This window comes from Danio aesculapii, chromosome 16 (assembly GCF_903798145.1).
Source record: "Danio aesculapii chromosome 16, fDanAes4.1, whole genome shotgun sequence".
In the NCBI taxonomy this organism is placed as follows: domain Eukaryota; kingdom Metazoa; phylum Chordata; class Actinopteri; order Cypriniformes; family Danionidae; genus Danio; species Danio aesculapii.
Window position 1 is genome coordinate 33965069 of NC_079450.1, and position 13664 is coordinate 33978732.

At 34.6% G+C, this 13664-nt stretch overlaps 1 protein-coding gene across 1 annotated transcript; it reads right to left on the minus strand.

Annotated features, from left to right (window-relative positions):
* Positions 1-3408: 3408 nt before the first annotated feature.
* Positions 3409-11888, minus strand: LOC130243099 (uncharacterized). The gene is given in 10 exon segments (XM_056475155.1): positions 3409-4309; positions 4459-4521; positions 6898-6966; positions 7075-7103; positions 7422-7517; positions 9268-9381; positions 9838-9918; positions 10632-10990; positions 10992-11340; positions 11837-11888. Coding segments are annotated over 10 exon segments (1317 nt in total). The 3' UTR covers positions 3409-4204.
* Between the last annotated feature and the right edge of the window lie 1776 nt (positions 11889-13664).

Below are 13664 nucleotides of genomic sequence, written 5' to 3' on the forward strand. Positions count from 1 at the left end.
ACATTACGCTAGAGAATCATTTAAATACTAGCTGTAAAGAGACATTAGTGAAGTAGCAACGGTTTATGCTGTTCTGACGTCAGCTGCAGATGAACGGCAGAAGAACGTAGTTCCTCATACAAAAGGGTTTATTATTATTATTTGATTAACTATCCTGCAGTATAGAGTGTATAATGTACATTTCAAAAGTTGTGTCATTGTGTATAATAAAAGTGTCACTGTGTATATAACATTTTTGATTAGGATCAGCTTAATATATTGAGGTTTAATGGAGTGAAATGATTGGTCTGCTCATGAAACTGAACATTATGTACAATTATTTTTATTAAGCTGCGGTCGCACCAGAGTTTGTGTGTGCGAAATTCTGTCGTGCTGCGCTGCGAAAAGGGGCGGGATTAAACAAGATGATTAGACATTTAAAAAAGCCAGCGATTGCACCATGTTTTAAATTTCTGTCCAGAGAGGTCATGTTTTTTTCCTCGATTGGTCTCACGCAGTCAAGTGATGCGATTTAGCAGGTCAGAGTTCACCAAGCTTGAACTTTGCACCGCAGCGACATGCGAAACTTGACGCACGAGCATTCGCGTGCGTATGAATGAAAGTCTATGGGAGGAAAAGCCCAGTGTGACCGCAGCTTTACCCTCAGTACACCACCTCAGCAAACGGATATGAGCACATTCTCAACTGGAGCACAAGCTTCCTGTCACATGACATGTCACATAATGAATGCCTTGCTGCGTTTAAACTTACAAGTCTCACATTGCTTTGTCATACCTAATTATCAATTTTAGTTTAAAGCTGGCCCTTAGCTGGAACTTCTATAGCCTTTATGAACATTTTGTGTAATTTTTTTTTGTGAAACTGGTCAAAAGCAATGTAGAGTAGAAAGTTTGCACTGGTACAAGCTGTAGATAGTCAAGGTCATTGATCTTTCTCGTGATGGCATGACAGATGAAAAATTGGTTGACTTTTATTGTTTTGTATATAGGTTTGTGTGTTTGTCTACATGGGTTTGGTGTTAATAGTCTTAGTATTACATTAGCTTCAATTCAAGTAATCAAATATCTTCAAATGTGATTGTAAATAAAGTCAAGGTCAGATTTTTTTCTTAAAAATGTCCTGGGTTAAATCTTAAGATTATGTGTCTTTGATTATAGTAAGTTGTTCTTTTTTGCTAGTTGTTTAAACTTTATACATATTTTAAACATAAAGAAAATCCTTATTCATCAGCATAAAACACATATATTTATCAATTTCTCCTGGTAGTTTATTGTATATAATAAAACTGTATGACATTAATTTCTTGTGTGCCAATTAACTTTTCATTTCTTATGTTCACTTATTTTATTCATGAATGTTTTGATGGAAATGGATATGATTTGTTTTCTGAAAGCGGAACAAACTATCTTTCCATTGATATGGTTTGTTAGGATAGGACAAAATGTAGCTGAGAAAAATGTGAATCATCTGAAATCACTTTGTCAATTGTTTGTTTTTTTAATCTACATACTAAGAAATAAGCTTTGAAAAAGTTGTCAGTTTCTCTTAGCCATGCATAAATTGAATTTTTTAATATATTTATGGTATAAATTTTACAAAATATCTTCGTAGAACATGATCTTCACTTAATATCTTTTTTTTTGTCATGCATATTACTGTACGGTTCTATATACAATTTTAACCAAAATAATTTTTGCCTATTACCAAAAATATACCAGTGCAATTTAGAGTTTTGTGGTCCAGGGTGACATATTTACATCATATAAAATAGTTTAGAATCATTGCTTTAAAAAGATACTGTTTATTTTATGATTATGACAATAGCTGTAGGTTGTTTTGCTATACTGTTTGCTTATTGTGTTAAATTATAAGTTTTCCAGGGTGTTTTTGAAGCTGTGGTTTTATTGTTGTGAAACAATTTTTAAGCGTGAGAAATTAGTTTGACCACAGTAGATCCACCCACACATAACACACTATCAGTTTAGACTGATGGAAATTAGCCTCTGTTCTTAGTTTCTCTTCTTTCTATTCACAAGTTGCTTCATGCTATTGAATTCTTTAAATGTGGACTCTCAAGGTAGTCTTTATGGCTATCAATCCAATTTATGTTTATAGCTATTATTAGTATAATATTTATACTACTATATTTTTCAGACATTTCAATAATTGAAATCTGTTAAACTCAGCTCATATACACCAAAACAGATTTTACTGTCTCTGAATTTGTTTGTATTTATGCTATTTTAATTCAGTTTAAGCTGAATATAGTGTATTGAAAAAATAGCATATTTTGTACTGTCATCACGGCAAAGGGGAAAAAAAATGCATTAGAAATTAGTCATTAAATGTTTAAAAATGTATTGAATAATCTCTCCATTAAACAGCACTTAGTTAAAATTTCACAGGAAGGCTAACCATTTTGCCTTCAGCTGTATATACCGTTCTATGTTTAGACTTTCAAATGAAGTGATTGCCCTATTTAGAGATATTGTTGAGAGACATCTCCACCAGACCTAGCATGATTTACAAAGGGCCAATTTAATGTCATGTGAAAATATTTTGAGAGGAAAAGGTATTCTTAAATGATTCCCCTGAAAAAAATCAATACTATCACATAACAAATAGTAACATTTTGATTTAGTGGCTAATTCATATGAATTTATCAAATTTCATTGATACACTTTAGTACTATTTGCTCATCTTCCAATGAGGGGTCGGTAAAGCATTGAGTTGTTATTTTCATATGAGTTAAGCCATACATATTAACCACTTTTCTGATAATATGTAAAATAGTTACAATTCCCTGTGAGATTGGGCAAAATATATATAGTAATTTATAGTAAATACTACTGCAACCATTTTGTCTGTGTGTGTTTAAAAGAAGCCAATAGATGTCTAAACATAAACGGCTTGGCTAAAACAAGGCTAAACTTGGGCTGTCATTTAAATTGAATAGGTCTCTAAGAATAGCCTAAAACTAGACTAGTCATCAATAAACAGGAATGACTGACTACGCATAAGTCTGTCTAATCTTTTAATTTGATGACTAGTATATTTTTTTTTGGCTATTCTTAGATGCCTACATTTCACAGACAGCGCAAATATAAAAATATATAGCTTAAAGGGGCTAATAATTTTGACCTTAAAATGTTTTTTAAAAAATTCAAATGAGCTTTTATTCTGGCCAAAATAAAACAAATAAGGCAAAGCTAATAATTCTGACTTCATATAAATATATAGTAGTAACCCCAAATCAGAAAAAGTTGGGACCGTATGGAAAACACAAATAAAAAAGAAAGTAGTGATTTTTAAATTTACTTTGACTTGTATTTCATTGTAGAAAATACAACAACACATTACTTAGTAATAGTTGTAAACTAAAGTTGAAACAGTAAAGCATTCACCACTTTGTAATGTTGCCATTCCTATTCACAACACTTAAAAGACATTTAGGGAGTGAAGACACCAAGTGATGAAGTGTTTCAGGTGTAATTTTGCCCCATTTTTCCAGCAAACAAGTCTTAAGGTGGGCAACAGTACAGGGTCTTTGCTGTTGCATTTTGCGCTTCAGAATGTGACACATTCTATATTGGAGATAGGTCAGGACTGCAGACATACCTATTTGGGGTTGTATATATGATAACACAACACTTCCAAAAACAAAAATAAGAAGATTTCTTTCGACTCTTGAAGCAGAACAGAATTTCAATCCTCTGTCACATTCAAAAATAATAATAATTCTGACAAGCATTTCACTAGTTGAACTAAATCTCAACACTTCTACAATTGGATTGATGCAAAATTTGTCAACTGGTAAATGTTTTTTATGCAATCACTGGAAATTATTCATCTAACAGTGCAGGTTTTGTTGTCACAGAGGTTTATTTGTCTTCTCAAAGTTCCTCTAGCTAGTTTTGTTAAGAGAAACAAATCAGTCTTTCAGCTTTAGCCACTAAAGAGGATGTTGTAGGATAGCGTCTTTTAAAAATGGTTAAAAATAGTAAAAAAAAAGAAAGAAAATAATCTGAATGATCTAAAACTGTCCTCCAAATGACCTAGCACATCTAGTCATGATACAAACATCCCAAACTGACCAAAAGACTGATAATACAAAATAAACAACACCTAGATTTGATCATATAAAACAGTCTCTACAATAGTATGAAACTCTTATTAAACTTTTATGATACTCTTATTTTTTTAATCATAAATGTCTGATCTTGTTAACCGAGGCATAAAGTTTGCAACAGTTTTCCTGTGCTTCAGCCTTTACTCCTCTGATGGAAGAATAAGTCACTGTATTATAGACCTGCAGGAATAACACAAGCAAGGTGGTACCGTTAACACACAAATGCTGCAACGTTTCATTAGTTTTATTCACATTAGAAACTGTATTTAAGAATAAAACGGCTACAGGTCTGCAAAGTCCTGGATGGAGGATAAGAAGTGTTTACTCACCTTGTTGTCTTGTAGTTTACGGTGTATGACAACCTCTGAATAATTCACATCATCTTTCTGCTCCTAAACAGCATTGGAAAATGGGTAACCCAGTTAGGAAAGACCTATCCATACATGAATGTTGGAGATTTTTAATCACTGTGAATCTGTAGACTTAAAAATAAATCCATAAAATTTACAGTAAAAATGGCAGCTGAATTTAACCATTAAAAAACTGTAAAAGAACCGTAAAATTTTTTCAGTAAACTACCATATTTCATTAATTTAGAATTTTATACACCAATGTTTAGAAGTACTACTACTAATATTAAAATAATAATAAAATTGTATGTTATCTTTTACTGCTGTACATTTGATATGTCTGAGCCTTGAGATACTAGTTTTAAAGGCGCTATATAAAAGTAAAAAATATTATTATTATTATTATTATAACATTGATACACAGATAAAAACCCAATCATAAGCATGTGGACATGAGAAAGACATATGATGAACAAACGGCTTTCTTACAAACAGAAAAACATCCAAAGCTGCTTGGTGTTCTTCACACAGCTACTGAACACTATCACGATAACACAAATCAAATTAAAGCAATGCAGTAAACATTATTTATCAAAATTAGATTAATAATATTAAAGTACTGTAAACTACAAGAAACTGTAATGTACATAACTAATTAGTAAAATAAAACTAACAGAAGTGTCAACCAAAAGAAAGAGCATAAAAAGTGGAGTGTCATGGTCAGTTTTTGGTTATTTACTGTATATTTGGTTATTTACTGTATATTTAAAAGAAATGTACAGTTAACCAGGTTATGGGATTCTGTAGCAGTTTTACCATTGTAATTAATTTCAACATGGCTATTTTTATATCTTAAAATGCAACACTATGTAGTTTTTCAGTGAAAGAACAACTTATAACTGGATAAATTCTAATACTACCACTGCTACCCGAGTATCAGAGCAGCCTTTAGTCACCTAAAACCACAGAATCGTAGGATTATTCTGAATAATTCAGTGTCACACTTTTGCAAGAAAAGATTTATGTGTGTGACTTAGTTTATTAAAACACAATTAGAACAACCCTATAAATAAATGGCTTTATTCTAACTGTGTTTTAATAGACTGTATGTACTTTAATCACACATGTATGTATTTTTTTGCAAAAGTGAGTGACAACATATCAGGTGGCACATCACTAATATGGCTACTGTGATAGTTTACATTAAGTTTTATTTAACCGGAGTAAAGGCCTTTTCTGTTACTTTTATGACACAAGGTGTCGACACGCAGCGAGTTTTGCAAGTTAACAAAACTGAAGCTTATAATATGATGATGATCTTATTTTGACTAAGCATGGCTATGAAGCAGAAAGGAGAGATAGAGTCAGGGAGGTAAGACTTAATAACATTAATTCTCGGCCTTGAGACGGGTCAAAGATGAACAGATAATTCTATAAAACTTTTTTGTATTAGAATTGTCATTAATATTCGTATAAAATATTTCTTAGGTGATCTTAGCATATCACTCCAGTTGTGTCTTTACATTGTTTTACAGTTACATTTAGGATTGTTTTCTGTTATTTATTTAGAATAATAATTGAATAATAATATATTAATAATAATTTTATTTATTTTTTAATAATCCCATATCTGGTTTTGTCCATATTTTACCCAAAGTTTGGTCAAAACAACAACTTTTTGTTTTTTTAAGAATGTACATGTTTATCTAGATGGTTTTTAGGGTTGAGGGGCGTATACGGGGTGATTCGCCCAGGGTGTCATTTAAGCTAGAACCGCCACTGTTCACACACATACTGTACACTATACAGCCAATTTTAGTTTATTCAGTTCACCTATACTGCATGTCTTTGGACTGTGGAGGAAACCGGAGCAACCTGCAACCTTCTTGCTGTGAGGCAACAGTGCTAACCACTGAGCCACCGTGCCGTCTGTTTTGAAAACATTTGCAGTGCAAATTAATTAGAATAAATCGTCACCTTAGAATTATACGTTTCTATCTGACATTTTTGTCAAAATTGAGTTATTGACATATTCTTATTAAATGAAAACGTATTTATATTATGGGATGTTTTTTATAAGTTGTTTACATTTTAAGACTTTTTATTTAAAAAACAAATATTACACACATACTGTTTGCTATACGAATGCAAAAACTTTAAAGCTCAATATCTCTAAATCATTCAGAATGCAGGTAGAAGCTTATAAATCCAAGGTGATGAAATGTAAAGCGTTATTTTTTAAAAATCAGGGAATTAAATGCGCCACTATTAAACTGTTAATCTATTGAGCAGAGACTACTGAACAAGTATTTGCATATTTTGACTTTTTTTGTCAGGTTATTTGGTTGGTATGTAACAAGTAACCTAATGTGCCTGACCAACTGGAAATCATTTTAATGAAGATAAATCAGTACTTACAATAATGTTGGGTGAAGGATGACTGGACACGTTGATTGTTTCTTTGTAACTTGTGTTTGTATCTGCGACCTTTAGATAAGAAACAGTACAATTATTCTTACTTGTTGTTTAATCTGAGTCCACATATAACAAAGACAGAGTGTGAACCTCACAAGTCTTTGACATTATAATACTCACCACAGGCTCGTTAGTCTCTTTTGTATTGTCTGAAAAATAGTATTGCAACATGTAAAAAAAATATTTACAGTAAACCACACAAGTAAAACAACATCTCATTAATGCTAATTGAATTTAAATGTATGTTTTTAAAACCAAAGTTTGAAGTTACAGTGTTTTTAAATCAACAAACTTTGCTGCAAAAAAAAACAAAAAAACAGCTAAACTTTTTTTTCCATCGCATATAATCAAATGAAGATTTCTGTGATGTACCTAGAAACTGATGGGTTGGTGTGTAAACCATTAAACATGTAATGTGTCGATTATCTATTTATTGTTCAAATATTGAAGAAGCTCTGAAGACTTACCAGCTCTTCTTTGACATCTCATCCAGAGAACAACGACAATGATCAGAACAAACAACACAGCGAGAATAACAGCAACTGCAATCACTGAGGGAGAGACTATAGGGGGACACACTTAGACCAGCATTAAAAATAGAATAAATTACAAATGAGATTTATTTGCAGATATGTCAATATTTAGCATTAAGAAAGTTCATGCTTGTGGAAAATTATAGGTTTACAGAAAGCTCATGAAGTCAGGGATAGCTGAAATGGTTACCAACTGCGTACTTTTTATTGTTTAAATGAAATATGGGCTTTCACCATATTATCGTAATACAGCTGTTACAAACGATTAGAAGGAATGACTTGTCATATATGGTAATGAGTGTTTTTCCCACCAATACACACTATAATCAGTAGACCAATAACAACAGACTGGGCCATCTGACCAATCAGAGAGCAGGCTCTCAGAAAGCAAGAGTTTATAAAGAACAAATCTTGAAATGAATAATTTAAGACTTGAGAGACAAGATGATCTTAAGGAACATTTTATATGGCATAACAGAGTCACATTAAAGAGCCCCTATTATGGGTTTTTGAGGATGACCTTCCATGTAGTGTGTAACACAGCTCTAAGTGAAGTGAAACATCCAGCTAAGGCTTAAATCTGAAAGTGCACCGTGTTTAAAACTATTGATTCAAAAGTCGACTCATAGTGCTTCAAATGAATTGTCTTGATAACGAGTCTCGCCGTTTCGGCGTGACGTGGATACGAAACTTAAGCCCCGCCCAATTGTTGTGCACGCAAACCCGAGAAAATTGAAACCTGCGGCCCCGCCCACAAACAGTAGCAAAGAAAAAGAGGAAGACCAGCACTGTAGCAGACGCCGGTTGAATTATCATGAAGACGTTTTTCCTGGGAGTCTCCCGTATTTCAGACCCATCTCCCGCCCACCCTTCCGTATTGTTCTGTCTCCCGGAAAACTCCCGGAATTCCCGCCCCCCTCTGAGTTTTTTGGTTCAGTCCCCATGCGCACCAACACGCAACCATGTTCATACCTGCTCCCCAGTTCGCGCGCATCTTCTCTCTTCAGTTCGCTCGCACCTACCCCCACCCCCCCGCTCTTCACTTCGCGCACACCCCCGGATAAAATCTCCCGGACTGTTGGCAGGTATGGCCACTGTGTGGATTAATACTGATGTGTGTCATAGTTAAGAATAGAGCAATATGCTGGTGTTTAACTGCACACATATACCTGCCAACATCTGTCCCTGAAAATCCAGGAGACCTGGGTGGGGGGGTTAGGTTTGGGGTGAGGTGTCTGAACTGGGAACAAATGAATCGCTAAACGATTCATATGGGAGTCGCTGGGATAATCAGGTAAAAATAAATGCAGATTATAAGACCATGAAAGAGTTTTTTGACCTTGCATGCTTATCAGCATGTTGTTGGAGACCCTTAAAACCAAAATATGACCCTTTTTAATGTATAATAGGGGCTCTTTAAAGTTAAGCACTCTCAAGCTGACATAAAATAAAATTAATGTGTTGACTGGCATTACCAATCAAAATGAAGGTTTATAGAAATGCATTTTGTGAACTTTTCAGACAGGCCTTTATCCACTTTTTTTCTGTTTTTAGTTCACAAAATGTACTTTTTTGATTTTTGTAAATGCTATGGAACATAATTTACAGTTTTTAACTGTTCAACTTTTAAGAATGTGTGTTTCATGAAATTGAGTCCATGATTGTGCTACAATAATGCAATGGATGTACCAATTGATCTACACAAATTGCAACTTTTTGGGTCATATAAAAGGTCATATATCAGGGAAGGGACAAATGTCCTATATATAGGAGAGGTTACAAAAATATATAGGATACATACCTTTATCATCTGGTGGCCTTGGTACTTGACTACTTGTCATTACAAAGTTTGTTGTGGCTACTGGAATCAGTGCTGCTGTTGTTGTAGTTGATGCTAGGAAAGATGGGAAGAAGAAAAGTCTATAATATTATTGGGTTTTTGACAGCTTGTTGTCCAAACCGCAGTGACATAAAATCTCATTTTACGACAATCAGCTGAAGTTCAATTCAAGAAATAGAATGTAGACCAATCATCTGTCATCTGAGTGACTTTTAGTGTGGCTTGGTTGTTTTGTTAAACCACTGCCTCAAAGATTTTCATGCACAACAATCTCCAGGGTTTATAGAAAATTCTCAACAAATAAATAAATAAATAGTCAAGAGAACAGCAGTTGTGTTGGGGGGAAAAGCCATATCTGTGGTCAGAGGAGAATTACCAGACTGATTCAAGCAGATAAAAAAATCAAAAGGAACACTTGTTATTTGTTCTAAAAGATTTGGGGGTGAGATTATTGCATCTAACATGAACTCCTCATTGACAAACCTTCATATTAGTGTCTTGATTATGTACCTGGTTGTGAAGAAGTTACTGGTGTGTTTACAGTGGTCTCTGAGCTGCCGACTGGAGTTTGTGTCTTTGTCTCAGTTTGACCTGTGATTTAAACGTTCCGACATGTCATACTGTAGAATATGATCATATTTTAATACATCATCATCAAAGTTTATTTATAAACTAATTTCGAGAGGATCACATGCTTATGGTCCCGCATTAGCTAATGCATGATTCACCAATCAGACGATTTCTAACTCATTATAAATAGCCAAAGTATCTTACCATAGTCATCTTTGTCTTGAAGAATCCTCCCTTCCACCCCCTTCCTTCCCCCTTGTTTCTTCTATAGGGTGGCACGGTGGCCCAGTGGTTAGCACTGTTGCCTCACAGCAAGAATGTCTCTGGTTTGGGTTTTACCTGGCCAGTTGACATTTCTGTGTGGAGTCCATGTTCTTCCCGTGCTTGTGTGGGTTTCCCCCGTTTTCTCCAGCTTCTCCCCTCAGTCCAGAGACATGCAACATAAGTAAGTTGACTAAACCAAATTGGCACCATAGATGAGCTTTAATCAGCAGCACATCCTCATAGCCATCCTTAATCCCCCTTTTTTTGCCTTATCAGTGGGGGGAGTTCTCAAGATCTACCTGAGCTCAAACTCCCCTCTTGCCCTTCAAACGGGAGGGAGCCCCGGGTTCTGGGATCTTATGAGCTCAGAGCTTTCCCCCGGGACAGCATGCCAAACATGCTTTATAATCAATCATCATCTAAGTATGAACTCTTGAAATAACTGATATTCTAAAAAAAAAAACATTTACCCGTGTACTTGACAGTGAATGAGGCTGAGGTCTTCAGTTGATTGTTCTGAGTAAGCTGACATCTCCACTCTCTGTTGTGATCTTCATTCAGGAGTGTTGTAGTCAGAGTGATCTTACAGTCACTTGAGGGGAAATCTGATATCTGATATCTGGAGTCTTTCATCAGATTCACACCAGCCTGATTCACCCACACCAGCTGATATCCTTTATAATTTACCAAATCACCACAAGTGAATGCATAAAGATCCAGTTGACAGTAGAGTGTCACATATCTGCCTGCTCTGATCTCAGTCTGAGAGAGTGATGAAGAGACTGAAACACAATACAAAAATGCAATGATGGATTCACTCTTTGGGTTATTTTAAGATATTATGTGCTGTACAGAAAATCTGACCATAAAGAACATGCAGAAAAACGCGTGCATCAGTTCCATATTGTTGTCTGTTAAAATATTGTTGGCAGCTGTAAGATCCGTAATCTTCTTTTGTGGCTTTCTTGATGTTCAGAGAGCAGTCAGAGCCCAGACTCAGTCTCTCACGTCTCTCTGTGTCATTCTTTGTTTTTCCCCCAGCAACCAGTTCAATTGTCCGTGAATTTATGCTATAGATCCATGTAGTTGATGTACAGTCAGAAAGAGCATTATTACAGGGCAGACGGACATTTTCACCAGAAATGAAGAACGCATGAGTGTCTTCTGCTCCACTTGTACCTGAAAAACAGCTAATTTAAGTGATCATGTCTTACCATTTAAAATAAATATTAAAAGAGGAATTACAAAAATCCAATTTAATCTTTAATGACAAACACCAGGTTCCTTCATAGTTTACACTTATACCAGTTGTGCCTAAAATAAAATATTTTGGTTGTTTCAGACAGAAATTAACACATAGCTAACATAATTTACACAGGAATATATTCTTATATGATAGTTTGGTTCACTTTATAACACAAATTCTCTCATGCAGCTTCAATAAATATAAATTATAAAAAAAATTCAAGGATTTTTCTCCAAGCTGTAAATATCAAAGCACTTATAATTGCATTCTGTATTAAGGCTGTAAACAGTATAATATATCAAAGATTAAATGTTTGCAAGAATATGTATTCAGTCTTAGCTTGAGAGTAATTAAATTAGAAGTTCCTTTTAATATATTTAAATAAATGTTTGTGCACAGATTTTAAAAATGTTTTACAGATGTGCTTACCTGTGAGAAATGAGAAGAGAACCATCAGACACATGTGACGCTCAGCACCCATTTTCTACTTTTGGCAATCTTCTGCAATTGATTTTACTTCCTCTTATGCTACAGTTCTTAGTCATGATCCTCAGAAAAGAACTGCCTACACAGACACTGTAAACTGTGTAATGGAAAAAACTGCCATGTGATTATGTATTTATTTTTTCTATTGTCTGACAATCATGGCTTAACAATCAATGGTTTTCTCAATCTACAATATGAACTGATTAATTTCAACCTTTGAATGATTTCCTGCTTGTCACATATTTCTTTCAAGCTTATCAAGTGAAATATTTGTGAGACAAGATAATATTTTGAACCAATATATTATTAATACAGAAAGAAGTAGTAATCAACCAATAAACATAAATATTGTCAACATACAAATATGTGAGTTAAAGAGTCATGTATTACATTCCTCAGAGATAAAACACACACATATGGTCCATGTTTGGGCCTTGTATGGAAGCCAGACTTGGTCCAATCATGTACCATAATTCACTGCGGCTTGTGGGCCAAGCAAAAGCTGATTGTGTGGGCTAGATCGGGGTTGGAGAAATTTGGCTATGTGAGATTCAGAACGCTGTGGCAAGGATTCTGACCAGAACCAGAAAATCAGAGCACATCACACCTGTCCTCAGGTCTCTACACTGGCTCCCAGTTACATTCAGAATAGATTTTAAAGTATTACTACTCGTCTATAAATCACTAAATGGCCTAGGACTTCAATACATTACAGATATTCTCACTGACTACAAATCTAATAGATCACTCAGATCTTTAGGATCACATAGAAATTCCAAAAGTTCAGTCAAATCAGGGTGAATCGACCTTCAGCTACTACGCCCCTGCTGCTGGAATCAGCTTCCAGAAATGATCAGATGTGCTCCAAGTTCTGCACATGCCCATGCTGCAATTTCAGCAGTCTTTTGTGACAAGTTTCTGACCGTCACGGAGGCATTTTGACCTCAAAGCGTTCAATGGAAAATGGCGCTGTCGCGTCGTCCATATTTTATACAGTCATTGGCTCCAACATTAAGCACAATCAAATCAAGACTGAAAACACATCTGTTTAGCTGTGCCTTTACTGAATGAGCACTGTGATATGTCCGACAGATTGCACTAATGTGTCTTTCTTTTCTTTTTTATTCTTTTTTTAACCTGTTTTAACACATTTTAATCTGTTTTTAATCACTTTTATCATTTGTTTTTATTTTATTTTACTTGTCTCTTTTATTCCTGTTTAAGTAAAGCACTTTAAATCTCCGCTGTATATGAAATGAAATATAAACTAACCTATTTTTGATCAGTGGGTGTGAAATCTGGATCATTTCATTGGTAGTTTCTCTTCTTCATTCTTTTTTATCTGGTCTCATCATCTCAACTACAGAAGCAGGCAAAGGTCTGGAGGCTTAGGCTAGTCTTAAAGAGGCTACATTGTGTAAGCTTTTTGAAAAACCACATTATAGACTATTTGGAGTCTGTGATTACAAGAAGCTACAAGCAGAAGACAAGCTGTCAATGTTAAACTGAAGGAGACAGAAGATGGCTGATAAGTGTTACATATTGCTGCCGGGACTGATGATTCTCTGCTCAATTTTCAAAGGTAAACACATTTCTGTATTCCTTCTACGTCACTGGTGAAAAAGTTAGATATAATAATATCATATAATAGGCTTCATGCATAGGGCTAGATGTGATCTTTAGCCATTGAGGTGTTTGCAAATCATTTTTCATTCCTGAATACCCCAAACAAATTCAAGGAAAACAATGTTTTGATTTAGTGGCTAATTTA